The 21,030-nt window shown below is 43.1% G+C and overlaps 1 protein-coding gene across 1 annotated transcript in view; it reads left to right on the top strand.

The window, feature by feature from the left end:
- The window catches only part of LOC126412371 (uncharacterized), an 82,528-nt gene that overhangs the window by 38,470 nt on the left and 23,028 nt on the right, over positions 1 to 21,030 (top strand). Inside the window, exon 4 of the mRNA XM_050081940.1 lies at positions 14,091 to 14,267. Coding sequence (XP_049937897.1) covers positions 14,091 to 14,267 — 177 coding nt within the window. The remainder of the gene's footprint in view (positions 1 to 14,090; positions 14,268 to 21,030) is intronic.

The following is a 21,030-nucleotide window of genomic DNA, read 5'->3' as shown; positions in this document are numbered from 1 at the left end:
ATAGGTTACAATCTGACCTTTATCAAAGTCGGAAACGTGATGGTACGCATTTCTCCTCCTTACACGAGGCATCACAACAACGTTTCACCAGGCAACGCCAGTCAACTGCTGTTTGTTTCTGAGAAACCGGTTGGAAACTTTCCTCATGTCAGCACATTTGTAGGTGTCGCCACCAGTGTCAACCTTGTGTGAATGTTCTGAAAAGCTAATCATTTGCATATCACAGCATCTTCTTCCTATCGATTAAATTTCGTATCTGTAGCATGTCATCTTCGTGGTGCAGCAATTTTAATGGCCAATAGTGTATTAACAGGCCAGCATTGTATAACATACGAAAAAAAATTGAGCATCTGTGACAAGTTAAGAAGGTTAGTTGAGTCGACAATGAAGGACATAAAGGCAAAAGCTAAAGTGGACAACAAAATGACCAAGAGCCTTAACTTTACACATGGAGTGAAACACTGTGATGATTTCTCTGCATTCCTGTTCTGCTTAACACTGCATAGTCTGATACAAAAAATAGATAAGAGAGGAACAATAAATAATGATGAAATCCACTCAGATACATGCAGATCCAGTTGATATTGCAATTGTGGCAAGAGTGTAAACACCCTTAAAGAAGTGGACGAAATAATGGAAGCAGAAGGAGCAAAATGAAAAAAGATCAAATTCATGGTAATGTGCAAGTGTAAGACAAGAAAAAACCACATGAACTGGAGGCCACTAATAGATATTTTAAAGCTGACAGCTGCTTCCATTATTTAGGTGCCCTGTTAACTAGCAATAACAATTGAGAGAGTGTATTAGAGAAAGAGTACAAGAAGGAAACAGAGCATGTTATGTGAACTTACAGGTATTCAAGAATTCTCTAATTACTAGATCAAACAAGTTAAGAGTATACTATTCCCTTATGCAATCAGTGGTTACATAGGGATTGGAAATGTGCCGGTGAACAGCAGTCAGCATGGGTGCATGAACCAGGTGCTTGGTGCAGAGGCCCATTCGCAGCAACTTTTGTTGAACAGTAATTGAGGAAACACTGTTGGTAGCCCCTTGGTTCATCCGGATGATCCATTGTTCAACAGTTGCATGTCTGTTCATATAGTTTAACCATGGCGGCACACGGACAGTTTACAGACTCAGCCATTTCGGAAATGCTTCCACCTTCAGCCTGAAAGCCAATGATCATGTTCTTGTGGATGTCAGATAAAGTGCTTTTTTTTCCCCATTATGATAATAACTGCATTGTTTTCCACATCCCCCAATATGCTCTATATAACCTCCACTGCTAGTGCTGCCACCTGCCATGTGTGAGTGGGTATTGCACTTTGGCATTAAACATCAAGGTGACAGAACCACGTGTAAGCACTGTAATTAACTGTGTTTTATACAATTTTGGGAATTGGTGTTACTGTAAAAGGTGTAATAGTAGAACTATACAATAATTATCACCCAGAAATAAGGTGGTGATCCTAAGCATCTTAATGTCTGCTGCTGGAAAAGGCATTCTCTAAATTTTGCCATGCATTATAATCTTCAGTGGCCTTATTCCTCCTGCGTATTTTCCAAATGGCTCTGAGCACTATGGGACTCAACTGCTGTGGTCATAAGTCCCCTAGAACTTAGAACTACTTAAACCTAACTAACCTAAGGACATCACACACATCCATGCCCGAGGCAGGATACCTGCGACCGTAGCGGTCGTGCGGTTCCAGACTGTAGCGCCTTTAACCGCTCGGCCACTCCGGCCGGCGCGTATTTTCCAGTTCCAATTACTCACCTTTCATGAAGTTATTGTCTTAGTCTTTTTCTATCTTACATTATTCAGAAAAGAACTTCTTTAGTCCATCTGCCATCCATTCACATGGCATGTGCCTCACCCAACTCCATTTCATTTTCATTGCCATCATTTTTAATCTCCCAATCCAATCTGTACCCTTACCTGTTTATTGTTTTCCTGTCTCTACTACTACCAGTCTCCACAGTTGGAGAGTGGGATGGGGGATTTGCTCACTCAGATTTGCGTGCATCATGGCGACATGCTACAGTGCAAATGTTTTGAAGTGAGCATACTATGCCCAAATGGGGCGCTTTAGGGTGGGCCTGGGTCACGAAGTCCGGTGCACTCATTATTCTCTTTGCATCTGTGCATTCTGTTCATTTCTGTACTTATTCTTTCAATTACAAACATCCTTCCTTACCATCACTCCTGATGTATTGGTAGATTAGTTGATATATACAATGCGGTCACCAGGCACAGTGTGGAAGGACACGTCTGCCAGTACCGTTTCTTGTGGCAAAATACCTCTCCACCACGGCCTCACTTGTCACAACCAGTTTGTGTTTACTCAGCTGTGACTTGAGCGATCTCTCAAACAGTGTTGGGGAATCTCCTGAGAACACACTGTAGCTCCTCAGCAATAGCAATAATCATTGCATTCTCCTAGTCAAAGTGTAGATTAGGAGCCTTGTGGAGTCGAGAAAGCACATCGGCATTGGTGTGCCAAGCAGTGTATCTATAGTGGATTTCGTATTGATACTTGCTTATGAATAAAATGTGCCTGTGTAATTACTGAGCTGTTTTCTCTGTTATATGGCTTTGAGGGCTGCAGGGGCAACTAGGAGTGTGTGTTCAGTGATCAGGTTGCTCCGTAGAGGAAGTCATGAAATTTTGGCAAAATGATTCATAATGTTTGTTTCTTTATTTGAGTATAATTGACAGGAGGATGTTTCTGTGTTTTCAAGGAATATGCAGTGGAATGTTCTGTGCTGTCAGGACTTTTGTATGAGAAAACTGCACCAATCCCATGTTGGGAGGCAGTGATGCTGAGGACCATTGGTTTGCTAAGGTCAAACATGGTTAGGCATGGAACATGGTCGAGGCCACTGTTTAAGCAGTCAGAAACTTGTTGAAAAGCAATGTTCCACCGAAGTTTGGTGCCTTTCATAGGGTTGAGAGGCTTGATTATTTCTAAAGCCTGGGGTTGAATTTCCCAACATAATTAACATTACCCAGGAAGAATTGTAATTCTCTGATATTACTCAGTGGAGGGAGATTATGGTGGCTTTGACATTTTTATTCATTGCTCATACAAGGAATGTGTGCCAGGTAGTCTATATCTACATCCACATCTACATGGATACCCTGCGAATCACATTTAAGTACGCGGCAGAGGGTTCATCGGACCACCTTCAACATAAGAAATTTCGTGAGAAGATTCCACCACAGCAAAAAATGCCTATGTTTTAATTATGTTCACCCCAAATCTCCTGTATATTTTCAGTGATACTCTCTCCCCTATTTCAAATAATACAAAACATGCTGCCCTTCTTTGAACTTTCTCGATGTACTCCGTCAGTCCTATCTGGTAAGGATCACACACTGTGCAGCAGTATTCTAAAAGAGGATGGACAAGCATAGTGTAGACAATCTCTTTAGTAGAACCGTTACATTTTCGAAGTGTCCTGCGAATAAAACGCAGTCTGTGGTTAGCCTTCCCCATAACATTTTCTATGCGTTCCTTCCAATTTAAGTTGTTTGTAATTGTAATTCCTAGGTATTTAGTTGAATTTATGGCCTTTAGATTTGACTGATTTATCGTGTAATTGAAATATAATGGATTCCTTTTAGCACTCATGTGGATGACCTCACACTTTTCGTTATTTAGGGTCAATTGCCAATTTTTGCCCCATATCGATACCTTTTCTAAATAGTTTTGCAATTTGTTTTGATCTTCTGATGACTTTACTAGTCGTTAAACAACAGCATTGTCTGCAAACAACCTAATATGGCTGCTCAGATTGTCTTCTGAATCATTTATATAGATAAGGAACATCGAAGGGTCTATAACACTACCTAAGGGAACACCAGAAATCACTTCTGTTTTACTCGATGACTTTCCATCAATTACTATGAACTGTGACCTCTCTGACAGGAAGTCACGAATCCAGTCACTTAACTGAGACAATATTCCATAAACATGCAATTTCAGTACAAGCCACTTGTGTGGTACAGCGTCAAAAGCCTTCTGGAAATATAGAAATACAGAATCAATTTGAGATCCCTTGTTATTAGCACTCAACACCTCGTGTGAGTCAAGAGCTGGTTGTGTTTCACAAGAATGATGCTTTCTAAATCCATGTTGACTGTGTGTCTGTAGATCATTCTCTTCAAGGTAATGCATAATGCTCCAACACAATGTATGTTCCAAGATCCTGCTGTATATTGATGTTAATAATATGGGCTTGTAATTTAGTGAATTACTCCTACCACATTTCTTGAATATTGGTGTTTCCTGTGCAACTTTCCAGTCTTTGGGTACAGATCTTCCATCATGCGAATGGTTTTATATGATTGTTAAATATGGAGCTATTGTAGCAACATACCCTGAAAGGAACCTAATTGGTATACAGTCTAGACCAAAAGACTTGCTTTTGTTAAGTGATTTAAGTTTCTTCACTACTCCGAGGATATCTATTTCTACATTACTGATGTTGGCAGCTGTTCTTGATTAGAATTCTGGAATATTTTCTTCGTCTTCTTCAGTGAAGGGATTTCAGAAGGGTGTATTTAGTAACTCTGCTTTGGCAGCACTGTTATCCATAGTATTTCCATTGCTATCACGCAGAGAAGGCATTGATTGTGTCTTGCCACTAGCATACTTCACATGCAACCAGAATCTCTTTGGATTTTTTGCCAGGTTTTGAGATAAAGTCTTATTGTGGAAACTATTATAAGCATCTCACATTGAAATCTGCACTAAATTTCAAGCTTCTGTAAAAGCCAGTCGTGCATTTTTTTCCATCCGTTTAATGTTTGTTAATTTATTTGGTGTAAATCTCTCAATTGCTGCCAATACTATTTCTTTGAATTCAAGCTACATCTGGTCTGCACTTACATTGTTACTTTGGAAGGAGTGGAGATTGTCTCTCAGGACGGCGTTAGATGAATTTTTGTCTGCTTTTTTTCAATAGGTATATTTTTTGTTTATTTTTACAGGATTTTGGGGTTACAGTATTCAGTCTCACTACATCAACCCTGTTTTCACTAATCCCTGTATCCGTTTTGATGCTTGTTTTTAGCTCAGGATTATTTGTTGCTAAGAGGTCAAGTGTCTTATCACAACTGTTTACTATTCACAAGGGCTCATGAACTAACTACTTGAAATAATTTCCAGAGAATGCATTTAGCACAATTTCAGTTGATGTTTTATGTGTACCTCCAGATTTAAACATGTATTTTTGGCAACATATCAAGGGTAAATTAAAGGCACCATAAGCTGTAATTGTATGAGTCGAGTTTGTGTTTGAAATTAAACTTATATTTTCTTTGAACCTTTCAGATATTGTATCATTTGGATTTGGAGGTTGGTAAAAGGATCCAACTATTATTTTATTCTGGTTGCCAAGAATGAACTCTGCCCATACTAACTCACAGGAACTATCTACTTCAATTTTGCGACAAGATAAACTACTTCTAACAGCAACAGACATGCCACCACCAACTGTGTTTAGCCTACCATTTCGGAACACCATTAGGTTCTACCCAAAAATTTCAACAGAACTTATCTCTGGCTGTAGCCAGCTTTCAGTGCCTATAACGATTGGAGCATCGGTGCTTTCTATTAATGATTGGAGCTCTGGTACTTTCCCAACACAGCTGCAACAATTTACAACTGTTGTACCAATGGTTCCTGTATCTATGTTCTTCCTGTGTTTGGCCTGCACCCTTTGTGACTGAAGCCCTTTTTGTGTTTTCCCAAGATCCTCTAAACTAAAAAACTGCCCAGTCCACACCACACAGCCCCTGCTACCCGTGTAGCCACCTCCTTCATGTAGTGGACTCCTAACCTATTCAGCAGACCCCAAAACCCAACGATCATGTGGTGCAAGTCGAGGAATCTGTGGTGCAAGTTGAGGAATTTGCAGCCTACACAGTCGCAGAACCATCTGAGCCTCTGATTCAGACCTCCATTCGGCTCTGTACTAGAAGTCTGCAATCGGTCCTGTTGATTATGCTGCAAATGGTGAGCTCTGTTTTAAGTTTTCAGATTTCTTTAAGTTGCTACACAGGCCATTGTGTTGTAACAAGGTTGTCATCTAGGTTGTGTGTGTTGCATGGGATGTCATGGATGATCTGTTTCAGATAATGCTGAAAGATTGCAGGGTCACTAGCCATACTGAAATGAAGACGATTGTAGTGATATAGGCCAAAGGGAGAACTGATGACCATTAACTGCAGGCAAACCTCGTCCAGTGGTAGCTGTAGATAGACCTCTGCTAGACAGTTTTGAAAAAAGATTTTCCTCTTATTAGTTTTGACGTAAGTTCCTTGGAGCAAGGAATGGAGTAAGTCTTCACAACTGCTTGAGCTTCAACAGTTGTTTTAAAATCTCCACAGAGGTGAAGTCTGCTGCCAGGCTTCGAAGAAAAATCAGTGGAGTACCCTATAAGCTTATAGTAACTGGCAGTACTATGCCGACATGTCAAGACACTCTATTTCTGCTTTGAACATGTTGTGAAGTGCACTGGGAACTGGACATGTGCAGATGAAACATGGAGTATCTAATGGTTTCAATTCATTATGTGCCACATAATTGGGATGCCACCTAGCCCAGGGTCGAAGACAGTTGAGAACTCTTCACTCAGATTTTCAAGATTGTCCAAAGGTGCCAAAGAGGAAATCACGTTTACTAAATGGTTGAACTGAAAGCCATATGCGTGAAAAGCATTGACATCAAAAATCTTTCTGGATATGGCCTGAAGTAACATTATAAAATGTTAATTTTCTGTTGACATTCTTGCAGCAGACCATCACTTCACAGTGATCACATGGGACATATGCTATCGTCTGTAGCTCAGTAGATGCTGATTGGGAAGACCCAGTCTGAGTGTAGGTGTCTTCATGGAAGCCCGTGTATCCAGCTGAATCGTAACTGAGCAATCATGAATGGTGAGTATATTCCACATTTTCTGGTTCACTCCAGACCAGGATGTGTGTTTACAAACACTACAGGACTCTCGAACCTGAGAAGAGGTTTTCAAACTTGCTGTACCTCATGTGGTACATCATGTACATCATAAAGGGATCTGTCGGATGTGAGTAAGGTAACACTGGGGACACCCAGGAAGGGGACAATCATGGGAGCGGTGCGTGCATGAATTGTAAGCTGGACACTAATTATCTGAATGTGCTCCACGAGATACACAACGCCGAGCTCACTGCATTCTCTACTAAAGGATAAGTGATTCAAATCCTGTTTTTGTGATTTGTTGCGCAAATGGGATGATCTGTGATTTATTGTAGAAATATAACTGAACAGAAGACACAATACTACTGTCACCAGAAGCGGTTCTGCAATTTTCCATGGAAGCAGAGTGCACTATCAATAAAAGACACGTCTTGCTCAAACAAGTAATGTGGTGACTTGAAACCACATGAGGAACAGCAAGTTTGTAAACCTCTTCTCAGGTTCGAGAGTCCTGTAGTGTTTGTAAACACACATCCTGGTCTGGAGTGAACCAGATGATTAAATCTCACACAAAGAATCTGGATACAAATGATTGCAGCTTAAGGTAGTAAACAAAAAATTACATCTGTGGGAAAGACCTTGAAATTCTGTAACATTGATTACGACTTCCTCCATTGTTCCAAGTGGGCCTGTTAGTGTTGACGTGCTAATTGCTGCTGCTGAACTTTAATAAAACTCTCTGGGTCCATGCTTGACATAGGTATGTTGATTAAATATCTACACTTTGAGTTGTAAAGCAACATGTAATCAAATGAGGACACAAGAGGGGGTGAAGAGAACTTTCAGTTTATTGAGAGAATTCTAGGAAAGTATAGTTTATCCATATAGGAGAGCACATACAGGGTTATTACAAATGATTGAAGCGATTTCACAGCTCTACAATAACTTCATTATCTGAGATATTTTCACAATGCTTTGCACACACATACAAAAACTCAAAAAGTTTTTTTAGGCATTCACAAATGTTCGATATGTGCCCCTTTAGTGATTCGGCAGACATCAAGCCGATAATCAAGTTCCTCCCACACTCGGCGCAGCATGTCCCCATCAATGAGTTCGAAAGCATCGTTGATGCGAGCTCGCAGTTCTGGCACGTTTCTTGGTAGAGGAGGTTTAAACACTGAAGCTTTCACATAACCCCACAGAAAGAAATTGCATGGGGTTAAGTCGGGAGAGCGTGGAGGCCATGAAATGAATTGCTGATCATGATCTCCACCACGACCGATCCATCAGTTTTCCAATCTCCTGTTTAAGAAATGCCAAACATCATGATGGAAATGCGGTGGAGCACCATCCTGTTGAAAGATGAAGTTGGCGCTGTCGGTCTCCAGTTGTGGCATGAGCCAATTTTTCCAGCATGTCCAGATACACGTGTCCTGTAACGTTTTTTTCGCAGAAGAAAAAGGGGCCGTAAACTTTAAACCGTGAGATTGCACAAAACACGTTAACTTTTGGTGAACTGCGAATTTGCTGCACGAATGCGTGAGGATTCTCTACTGCCCAGATTCGCACATTGTGTCTGTTCACTTCACCATTAAGAAAAAATGTTGCTTCATCACTGAAAACAAGTTTCGCACTGAACACATCCTCTTCCATGAGCTGTTGCAACCGCGCCGAAAATTCAAAGCATTTGACTTTGTCATCGGGTGTCAGGGCTTGTAGCAATTGTAAACGGTAAGGCTTCTGCTTTAGCCTTTTCCGTAAGATTTTCCAAACCGTCGGCTGTGGTGCGTTTAGCTCCCTGCTTGCTTTATTCGTCGACTTCTGCGGGCTACGCGTGAAACTTGCCCGCACGCGTTCAACCGTTTCTTCGCTCACTGCAGGCCGACCCGTTGATTTCCCCTTACAGAGGCATCCAGAAGCTTTAAACTGCGCATACCATCGCCGAATGGAGTTAGCAGTTGGTGGATCTTTGTTGAACTTCGTCCTGAAGTGTCGTTGCACTGTTATGACTGACTGATGTGAGTGCATTTCAAGCACGACATACGCTTTCTCGGCTCCTGTCGCCATTTTGTCTCACTGCCCTCTCGACCGCTCTGGCGGCAGAAACCTGAAGTGCAGCTTCAGCCGAACAAAACTTTACGAGTTTTTCTACGTATCTGTAGTGTGTCGTGACCATATGTCAATGAATGGAGCTACAGTGAATTTATGAAATCGCTTCAATCATTTGTAGTAGCCCTGTACAGAACTCTTGTGGGGTCCATTTTTGAGAACTGCTCATGTGTTTGGCATCTCCACCAGGTCAGATTACAGGAAGACATTAAAGCAAATAAGAAGCAGTTAGTTTCGATCAGTACACAAGTATTATAGAAATGCTGTATGAACCCAAGAAGGAAATTTCTGGAGCGAAGACATCTTTCTGTTCAGAAAACACTATTGAGAAAGATTAGAGAACCGGCATTTGCGATGGACTGCAGAATGATCCCACTGCTACCAATGTACATTATGTTTGAGGACTGTGAAGACAAGATGAGAGAAATCAGGGCTTGCATGGAAGTGTATAGATAGTCGTTTTTCCCACACCAGATTTCGAGGGGAATAGGAAAGAGAAAGATTAGCAGTGGTATAATATACCCTCTGCTATCCACTATATGGTGGCTGGCGGACTATGTATGTAGATGTAAATGTTTGCCTTCGTTGCCTGCTTCCTGAGTTTGAGTTCTGTACCTTGAACTGTGACCAGAATCCTTGTTACTATTTTAGTACATGCTTCCTTGGTTCTAAACATCTGTAAGTTCTTGCAAAGATATTATCAGCACTGCAATCAATAGTACATATAAGAATCCATAGTCCAGTCCAGAAAAGAGAGAGAGAGAGAGAGAGAGAGAGGCCAGGTTTCAGTTGCCTGTAACAAGGATGATGTCAACTTCTTCAGTCTGGCTAATGATGTATCAGTGGAGGTCTCATTCCCTGCTTGTAATGGCAGTCTGGCCTCTAGGTGGCAAGACCAGGTGGGTTGCTGAGAGTGTCATGTATCCAGAGTTGTTATGTCCCGTAGCCTCTTTGAATCAGCAATACTGATATCTGCTGTGGTGAAATTGGCGCCATTGCCTGGGCAAGATACAAGACTGAGACTGTTTATGGTGTAATAAGCCTCATTGAAATTTACATCCGAATCCCTTAGCTCTTTCAGAATTTTCTGTCAGTATTAGCTTCAGATTGCCAATGGCCTTACTGCGGTGGTAACACTGGTTCATGTCAGATCACCGAAGTTAAGCACTGTCGGTCTTGGCTAGCACTTGGATGGGTTACCGTCCGTGTCTGTTGAGTGCTGGTGTACTCGGCCATTGTGAGGCCGATTGAGGAGCTACTTGATTGAAAAGTAAATCATTCCTAAAGCTCACCTGACATTTTTCTAATGTGTGTGCAGTATTCTTCAATTTTTCAGAGAAATGTGACAGAAAAAGTTATATGTAATAGAAAGTAAGGATAATCCCTGTACTGCTGGGATCTGTTTTGTCACCGTCTTGTGCAGTGGGTGGATTAGTGCTATTGTCTAGATATTTGGGAACTTCCTTTTTTCCCAGATTGTTTCTCCAGTTAAATTAGTGCCAGTTGTGTTTATCTTCCATTGTACAGGATATCTAATAAATCTGTGGATTTAGAAAAACCCTTATACAAGCTGTCTTCAGAACTGTAATATAGAAAATTGTATCTAAGAAAAATGAAGTGTAAATTGTTAAAATAAAAGTTCCATCATATGATTCATACCATAGCAAAATACATTGGTTAGTGTACAGCTGCCAAACAGTGGAACAGATAGTCGTATTTTGTAAGAGCTGAATTGTTTGTTATACTATCCAATGCAAGAATGACGTAAGTTATCCAAAGAACATATTTAAATCATGACAATAATATTATAGTGCAAGAATACATAACAGAGAAATGTAAGTGGAGAATGCAACTCATAAACCATCAAAAAAAATTTCTTGTAGCTATACTCTATACATACTCATATTAATATAAACCACTGACTTTTCCTGGTTGTGTGTTCGTGCTGCTTAACAGTGATGTCATTATTGGTTGACTATATCACATGTCTGATGTTCAGAATATTTGCTGTCACAGGCTGGAGAGACCATGTGACATGAGCTATGATTGGCTGATGAAAGCTTATCGCAATCACAATTTCAGTGCTTCACAACTACTGTCCTTTATTTGGTGGAATTCAGATTTATACTTTAAGAATACAAAAATGTGCTGTTGCTGCGGGTAGGAGCTCTTTCCAAAATGTGTTTCTTTTTGCTGTCTTTCATTTCCTAAAGTGCTGGGAAGTTCCCCACCAGTGTATAAAATCTGTACCATTGAAGGGACTGGTAAGTTATACAGCTACAAGGAAATATATATTGTCACTTAGCATGGAAAAAATGTTCTTTCACCTGGGGAAAGTGTATTTTTAGCCAGAAAATCTGGGATTTTTTTTTTCGTTGTTCGCATGCTTGGTGCATGTATATTATGTTATCTCTGAATATGAACTTATCTGAATGCTTAGCAACATGTTCTGTCTTGTTTACATCTGCTCATCATTTGCTATGTGGTGAAATGTGCTTTACTGTTTCCATTATTTATTTTTCATCAAGGACTTTCCATTATTCTATTTCATTGTAATATTCACTTATGAAATCTCCCCAGGTGATCAGCCGAGTTGTGGCATCATTTTGTCACAATGTTTCAATGAGTTTTCATACCCATCATGTTCAGGCAAAGATGGTGGGTACAAAACTCATTGAAATGTTGTGACAAGATAACACTACTATTTGACTGATCACCTGAAAATATTTAGTCACTGGAATACGCTGAGAAAGTCTGCAATCACCCATCTTGAAGATTTTATTTAGTACCCCCCCCCCCTTTCCCACACCATATCCCTTGAACACTCCCCTATCTGTGGCCCAGGGTTGCACTTAAAGGAAGACTGCCAACTCCACCCAAGTTCTGTGAATTCATTGGTAATTTTTACAATTTTCTATGATGTTGTGTTACACATTAATTTAGTCTTATTGTAATTAGTTTTCAGAGCTACTGTCAAACTTGTTCTAGTATGTTATTTGATTTGTTGTGGCAGTTTATTTGTCTTATAGGGAATCACTACAGTGCCATCAGTAAAATGAAGGTAGTTCACATATAGTCCATTAAAATGTAAAATGTATTCTTTATTTGTTTTCCCAGTTTAAGGATCTGAAAAAAAAAAACCATGGGTTGCTGAGAATAGTCCTGCCTGGCTGTACTTTAAATTCTAAATTTCCCTCTGTTTGATGATGTATAATGGATGTATATGTGTATGTAATCTTAATTACATTAATATAATGGAAGGAAACATTCCACGTGGGAAAAATTATATATAAAAACAAAGATGAGGTGACTTACCGAACAAAAGCGCTGGCAGGTCGATAGACACACAAACAAACACAAACATACACACAAAATTCAAGCTTTCGCAACAAACTGTTGCCTCATCAGGAAAGAGGGAAGGAGAGGGGAAGACGAAAGGAAGTGGGTTTTAAAGGAGAGGGTAAGGACTCATTCCAATACCGGGAGCGGAAAGACTTACCTTAGGGGGAAAAAAGGACAGGTATACACTCGCACACACGCACATATCCATCCACACATACAGACACAAGCAGACATATTTAAAGACAAAGAGTTTGGGCAGAGATGTCAGTCGAGGCAGAAGTGTAGAGGCAAAGAAGTTGTTGAAAGACAGGTGAGGTATGAGTGGCGGCAACTTGAAATTAGCGGAGATTGAGGCCTGGCGGATGACGAGAAGAGAGGATATACTGAAGGGCAAGTTCCCATCTCCGGAGTTCGGATAGGTTGGTGTTGGTGGGAAGTATCCAGATAACCTGGACGGTGTAACACTGTGCCAAGATGTGCTGGCCATGCACCAAGGCATGTTTAGCCACAGGGTGATCCTCATTACTAACAAACACTGTCTGCCTGTGTCCATTCATGCGAATGGACAGTTTGTTGCTGGTCATTCCCACATAGAATGCGTCACAGTGTAGGCAGGTCAGTTGGTAAATCACGTGGGTGCTTTCACACGTGGCTCTGCCTTTGATCGTGTACACCTTCCGGGTTACAGGACTGGAGTAGGTGGTGGTGGGAGGGTGCATGGGACAGGTTTTGCATCGGGGGCGGTTACAAGGATAGGAAATCCCCAAACCACCTTCCCTACCCTCTGGCTCCTATCCTTGTAACCGCCCCCGATGCAAAACCTGTCCCATGCACCCTCCCACCACCACCTACTCCAGTCCTGTAACCCGGAAGGTGTACACGATCAAAGGCAGAGCCACGTGTGAAAGCACCCACGTGATTTACCAACTGACCTGCCTACACTGTGACGCATTCTATGTGGGAATGACCAGCAACAAACTGTCCATTCGCATGAATGGACACAGGCAGACAGTGTTTGTTGGTAATGAGGATCACCCTGTGGCTAAACATGCCTTGGTGCATGGCCAGCACATCTTGGCACAGTGTTACACCGTCCAGGTTATCTGGATACTTCCCACCAACACCAACCTATCCGAACTCCGGAGATGGGAACTTGCCCTTCAGTATATCCTCTCTTCTCGTCATCCGCCAGGCCTCAATCTCCGCTAATTTCAAGTTGCCGCCACTCATACCTCACCTGTCTTTCAACAACTTCTTTGCCTCTACACTTCTGCCTCGACTGACATCTCTGCCCAAACTCTTTGTCTTTAAATATGTCTGCTTGTGTCTGTATGTGTGGATGGATATGTGCATGTGTGCGAGTGTATACCTGTCCTTTTTTCCCCCTAAGGTAAGTCTTTCCGCTCCCGGGATTGGAATGACTCCTTACCCTCTCCTTTAAAACCCACTTCCTTTCGTCTTCCCCTCTCCTTCCCTCTTTCCTGATGAGGCAACAGTTTGTTGCGAAAGCTTAATTACATTAAAATACAGACAATCAGTACCTTGTTTCTCAAAGGCTGTTGATACAGAATTTGTTCAATCCCAGTCAAAAGCTTTTACCATTTTGAGCATGTCATTTTGATTCCACAGCAATTTAATATAATTCAGATTTTATTGTACTTTCAGGGCATATGGGAAGTACCTAATTAGTTGTGCTTGTGAATGGTTCTCACAGTTGAAACCTTTCTTGGAGATCCTTAAGGTGAATGGTCCACCATGGTTACCTGATAATTACCACTTTCCTGAAGATCTCCGTCAGTGGCTTGGTGTGAATTTTCAGGAGAAGAAGAATATGTCACAAAAGTTAGTAATTTTAAAAGAAATTGTGATGGGTTCCTGTGAAGATATAAAATATTTACTGTAATATGTTGTTTATAAAAAAAAAAGAGTGATTCTTTATGCTTCCATTTCTTCCTTGTTTTTATTAACACTACTAGAAATTGATGACATGAAGTACAGAAGGATTTTTATTGTTACAATTTTCAATTATGTAGGAGGTAGAGTTATTTATTTGCATGTATCATGCCACATGAACCCACATGAATACTAGCTTTAATACTAGTGTCAGCATACTGTCTTGATGTAGGGCAGTCTCCAGATTACATGTGAAATGGTGTTATATGGTCAAATTCTTATTACCACTCCCACTACTCCCTCCGTCTCTTGCCTTCTTAGTCCCATACATTACAAGATTGAGAGACACATTTATATTGGTGAGCCATGGGAATAACATATTCTCAGTAGGCTTGACAGTTGTAATTGCTTTGTTGATTATCACTCAATAATAAGCTACATGCAGTACCTCATCCTATTTCCAAATGTTACAAGACTGTGTTTTAGTTTTCTGCCAAAAGGCCTTCTTCTGAAGTGGAACACACACACACACACACACACACACACACACACACAGGGAGTGGTGGGAAGCATAGTGAGTAGAATAATTTTTACTTTTTAATTTCACAGTCTGTAAGATATGATATTTCTCTGCATATGCTCCATTTCACTTTTGGTTCTTTCGTGAGTTCATGCATGGCGCACACAGGGCCCCAAATTGTTGCAGCCCATTTTTCCACCCTGGGCTGCATTTCATTCACCATAACCCTCCCTCTGCATCCTGGGTCCTTCCCCACCATCCTCTCCTTCTCCTCTCTTAGTGTTTTTATTTATGTCAACCTGGCTATCCACCTGGTTCCTTGTGATTTTGTTCCTGTTGCCTTTTCTTTAATCCTTTTTGACATTTTTGGTGCCCCTTCGTGTTTGACATCCACTTCTAAATTTTCTGTCTTTAGAGTGAGCCATTTGGGGATGAACTCCCTTCCTAACATCATCTACAGTATGGATTCCTCTCCCCCCCCCCCCCCCCCCCCCCCCCCCCTTCGCTCAGCTAGGTCACTGGGCACTGGGTAGCCAGTCCGTGTGGTGGGGCTGTTATGTACCTGTATGCCTCAGCCTCCTGTGGCTGACCCCCTCCCCCCCCCTCCCCCCCTGACAACACAGAGAATATACTACTCAAAGCTGAGCTGTTCCCTCCCCACATAATGGAGCATTGGAACTCCTGGCAAAGGCCACTGTACCAGGTAGCCGTTGCTGTGGGTGGGTGGCGCCCATGAGAAAAGCCCGTGATCAAAGTGGGTGGTATCAGGGCAGATGCTTGGTATATGAAATGTATCAAGCTGAAAAACTCTTGCCATTTCTTCAAGTGGCAGCAGGTCATTGAATGCTTGAATGCTGCTTCGTACAACCTTGTAGTCTTCCCTTCCATGGCTACACCCTGGGAGGAGGGCCAGGCTTACCGTCATGGGATGAAACGCTTTCCCTGCTACCTGGCCTCTACTATAATGGATGGGCACACATTCACTGCCACAAAGCCATTGTTTTTTATGGAGAATATGAAGGACAAGTTTGGCAAAGTGGAGTCTCTCCGTAAGGTGCGGTCAGGCTCTCTGTTGAGAAAAGCTGTTTCTGCCACCAAATCTGCAGCTCTTAATGCTTGTGATTATCTTGACAATGTCCCAGTGTCTATTACCCCTCACCAATCTCTTAGTATGGCCCAATGTGTGATTTTTCACAGAGATCTCATCCTGAAAACTGATAAGGCCGCCCCCCTCCCATCCCCTCCCCCCCCCCCCCTCACCCCCCACCCCGGGACCTTGCCGCTCTTTGGCGGGTTCATACTTGGCTACCATGGAGCCCCAGCTTTTGCATTATCTTTTCCCTTACATGCTGCATGTCTAACCTCTTGCTATTCCTTTTCCCCTCCATTGGGGAACATGTTTGGAGTGTTTTTGGGAATGTGTTCTGCATTTTCTGTAGCTGACATAAGAACAGTCTCACCACTGTCTTTCATTCCTGTTTCTTTGTTCACCTTCTCCTATCTCCTTCCTCCATTTTGGCATTTGAGGCTCCTCTTTTTCTTCTTCCTCTCTGTGCCTGAAGACCGGCCCATGCATGTGATGTGTAACAGGTGACTGGGTAACATGTGATTCCCAGCCCGGGTTGACAGTTAGGATTTGCACAGGTTGACAGTTAGGATTTTCACATACCCCCTGGTATAGGACCGAGCGAGGTGGCGCAGTGGCTAGCACACTGGACTTGCATTCAGGAGGACGACGGTTCAATCCCGTGTCCGGCCATCCTGATTTAGGTTTTCTGTGATTTCCCTAAATCGCTCCAGGCAAATGCTGGGATGGTTCCTTTGAAAGGGCACAGTCGCCTTCCTTCCCCATCCTTTCCTAATCCGATGGGACAGATGACCTCGCTGTTTGGTCTCTTCCCCCAAACAACCCAACCTCAACCCTGGTATAGGCCAGGCCCAGGGAGGGGTGAATGCTTGAGCTGCTACCTTTCCAAATTGCCAATTGGGCCCTCTGTCAGGTGACCAGGATGTATGGCCTGAGGTGTGGACAACAATTACCTAAGGCGGGTTTCTCACAATGAGCGGGTCATCATCTTCACAGTCCACGTCTACAGAACTTAAATGGAATGAAGTGCCCGATTCGAGGACCCCCCCCCAGTTGCAGCATGGTTCCTTGTGGTTTCACATACTGAAGCTGGTCAGAGCTTTGCAAAGGTAAATCTGTTTCTTATTCAGAAAGATGATGATGCAGTTGCCGGACCTGTGAAATCCTGCTCTCGTTTATGCAATGGCACTTTGCTTTTGGAGACTACTTCTGATCCTCAAGCACAACAACTGTTTGCCGTATTGCTTCTCCATGGCTATCCTGCTTGTGTCGAGGCCCATAGAACTCTGAATTCTTTCCATAGTGTTATTTGCACTAGGCTGCTAGATGGTCTGACTGAGGCAGAAATCCAAATTTACCTCTCTCGTCAGGGTGTGATTGCTGCCCATTGGGTTATGAAAAAGGTAGATGCATCCTTAGTGCCCACACACACCCTTTTTATCCCCTTTGATAGAGTGATGCTTCCATCCAAGATCAAGTAGGGTATGAAGTTACCACAGTTTGACCATACATTCTGAACCTGATGCACTGCTGCAAGTGTCATCATTTCAACAACACTCGAATGTCTTCACAACACCCAGCCAAATGAGTAACCTGTGGTAAGGATGCGCACGAGGGCGATTGTACGCCTTCTTCTTCCTGTTGTATCAACTGCATGCCACCGCCTCCTCCCAAGATTGTCCTGTGTATCTCCGTGAGAGGACTGTCCAGGAGATCCAAGTGAATGAAAAAGCCCCTTACCTGGTCACTCACAAGTTATTGGCTAGTCGCGCAAACCCAGCATTTTACCACCTGGCACTTACAGTACTGTTCTTGTTACATCTCGCTCCATGAAGGACATGGCCATGCAGACAGCAAATGTGAAATCGCCCAGTGTCATGGTAGCACTGCCATTTCCTCGTTCAGCTGTGCAACAACAAGTCACCAAACACTCGCCTCCTGGGGCGAAGTCACCTGCTACATAACCAGCTGGCCAGAAAGGACAGAAGGAATACTCCTGCGAAGACTTCCTACGTCCCTTTAGCCAACAAACATCTGAGTCTTCCTCTGCCACTGGAAAGACTCCAAAAAGTCAAACAAAGGCAAATGATCTTCTCCTTTGCTGACTCAAAGATCCTCTTCGACTGTGTAGCCATGTGATACCCCCACCTGGCCAACCTCTGTGTCGCCGGTGCACACCATCAACCATTTTTCTGCCGACACCTCTGTGGATCCCATGGAGCAGGATCCTCCAGCCTCTGCACCCTGTAGCAGTGAGTCTTTAAAGGCTGACACTGATGTGACACCTCTTCGTTTCTTTCCCTCCTCCCATTTCCTCTCCTTCAATGGAACAACCGTGGCCTCCAAAAAACAGAGTCTACGGCTGCTCTTAGAATCACAGCTTACACTTGTTCCCTGCCTCCAGGAAACAAAATTGCATCCTCACATCTGCTTTCAGCTCTCACATTTCTTCCCAGTCCATTTTGACCTCTCTGAGGATGGCATTCCATCTCATGGGGAATTCATGCTGCTCGTATTGGATGACGTTCGTAATCGACCCATCTCCCTGACTGCCCACCTTCATGCTGTTGCAGTTCGTCTTTTCCCTCCTCACTTGATCTTTTTCCTTTGTATTGTTTACATCCTTCTGGCATTTGATGTCACCAGGGCAGACTTCCTCCAACTTACTGGGCAGCTACCACACCCCTTTCTGCTGCTCTACCACACTCCTTTCTGCTGCTCAGTGGCTTTAATGCACACCATACCCTTTGCTATTCTTCCAGAACCTGTCCGAGAGATGCCCTCTTGGCTGACCTTCTCAGTCAACTTAACCTTCTCTGCCTTAACACAGGACCACCCACATTCCTCTCAGGCTCCACACACACCTATTCCCATTTGGACCTATCTTTCTGCACTGCCCAGCTTGCCCAATGTCTTGAGTGGTCCATTTTCTCCAACACATACCCAAGTGACCATTTCCCGTGTGCTATCCATTTGCTGACTCCACCTACGTGCACACCTAAGTGGCAGCTTACTTAGGCCAACTGGAGACTTCACTCCTACCTGGCGAACTTTGACGAAAAACATTTCCCCATTTGTGATGATCAGGTAGAATATCTTACAAGCATTATACTTACTGCTGCAGACTGTTCCATTCCTCCCACATCCTCTTTACCATGCCATGTCCTGGTCCCTTGGGGGTTCCGAGGCGTGCCACGACGCAATTCGCACGTGGAGACATGCTCTCCACATTTTAACCCATCATCCTATGATGGCAGACTGCATTAGTTATAACCTCAGCAGTTGAGTCCCATAGTGCTCAGAGCCATTTGAACCATTTGAACCATTAGTTATAAACAGTTGTGTGCACAGTGTCACCATGTTCTTCAGGATAGCAAAAAAGCTAACTGGATTTCATTAAATAGTTCTCTTAACAGTTCCACTCCCTCTTCCAGCCTCCAACGGCTCTCTGAGACCAAGATCCATTCCCCAATTTTTGGCCTGACAGTAGCAGACGATGTCATAGTAGACCCTATTGCCATCTCCAACACCTAGGGCCGCCATTTTGCAGAGATTTCAAGCTCCTCCTACTATCATCCTGCCTTCCTCCATTGGAAACGAGTGGAGGAGGCTCGGGCGATACCCTTCTCTTCTCAGAACTGTGAGTGCCACAATGCTGCCTTTACTATGAAGAATCTAGATCATTCTCTCATTTCATCCCGATCCTCTGCCCCAGGGCCATACAATGTTCACATTTCAGATGTTGCAGCACCTTTCTCTTGCAGGCAAGCACTTTCTGCTTCATACATACAACTGTATCTGGGCAGAGGGCACGTTTTCTAGACACTGGTGTGAAGCCATTGTCATACACATACCTAAGCCCGGTAAGGACAAACACCTTCCTTCTAACTGCCTCCCCATTTCCCTCACCAGTTGTGTTTGCAAGATGATGGGAACATACGATTCATGCCTGGCTGATATGGTGGATCAAGTCTTGCAAGTCACTAACCGCTACACAGTGTGGATTTCGAGCACGCCGTTTTGCAGTTGACCATCTCAAACTTCGCCCACCCAAGCCATAAATGGTTTCCTTCAGAAATCCCATACTGTGACCATGTTTTTCAATTTGGAGAAAGCCTACAACTGGTGAAGAACTGGTATCCTCTGTACTCCCTACACTTAGGGTTTCTGAGGCCGCATGCCCCATTTCCTTCAAGAATTTTTAAAATACCAAGTTTTCAAGCTAAGTGTGGGTTCTGCCTTGTCAGACACCTATATATGGGAAAATGGTGTGCCCAAGGTTCTGTCGTGAGCATCATCCTCTTTGCTATCGCCATTAACCCTGTCACCCGCCAGGCATCTCCTACTTCCTTTTTGTTGACAATTTTGCCATCTATTGCAGTTCTCCACAGGCTTGACTAATTGAGCGGCGTCTTCGGTGATGTCTCAGTCATCTTTACTCATGGAGCATCGACAATGGCTTTCATTTTTCCACTGACAAAACTGTTTGAATAAATTTCTGGCAGCGCAGTTGGTTTCTTCTCACCATCTTTACATCTTGGGCTTGTTGCTCTTCCATTCATTGAAACTGCAAAATTCTTGGGGTTCATTCTTGATAGGAAACTTTCTTGGTCCTCCCATGTGTCTTATCCGGCAGCCCACTGTATGTTGTCCCTCAGTATACTACATATTATCAGTGGTACTTCCTGGGGAGCAGATCGAACCACCCCAGTCTCTTGTCCATTCGAAACTCGACTATGGGTGTTCTGTTTATGCACCTGCACCTGAGCCCCTCTTACATTGTCTCAATACTATTCACCATCATGGCATCCATTTGGCCACTGGCGTGTTTTACACTAGCCCAATTGAGAGCCTGTACGCAGAAGTTGGCAGACTACCACTGTCCTACCGCTGTGACTTTCTCCTCAGCATATATGCATGCCGTTTGTCTACCATGCGTGGCCACCCATCCTATGCCTCCTTCTTCAATGACTCCTTTGATCACCAGTATGGGGCACACCCCTCTTCTCTGTTACCACCTGGAGTTCGCTTTTGTCTCTTGCTCCGGCAGCTTAACTTCACATTACCTGAAACTTTCCTGGTGGGTGTGAACCCTTCACTACCTT

The sequence above is a fragment of the Schistocerca serialis genome, chromosome 7 (assembly GCF_023864345.2).
Source record: "Schistocerca serialis cubense isolate TAMUIC-IGC-003099 chromosome 7, iqSchSeri2.2, whole genome shotgun sequence".
NCBI lineage: Eukaryota > Metazoa > Arthropoda > Insecta > Orthoptera > Acrididae > Schistocerca > Schistocerca serialis.
Note: the sequence above shows the minus strand (reverse complement) of the source record. Positions and strands in the feature narration are given on the sequence as shown.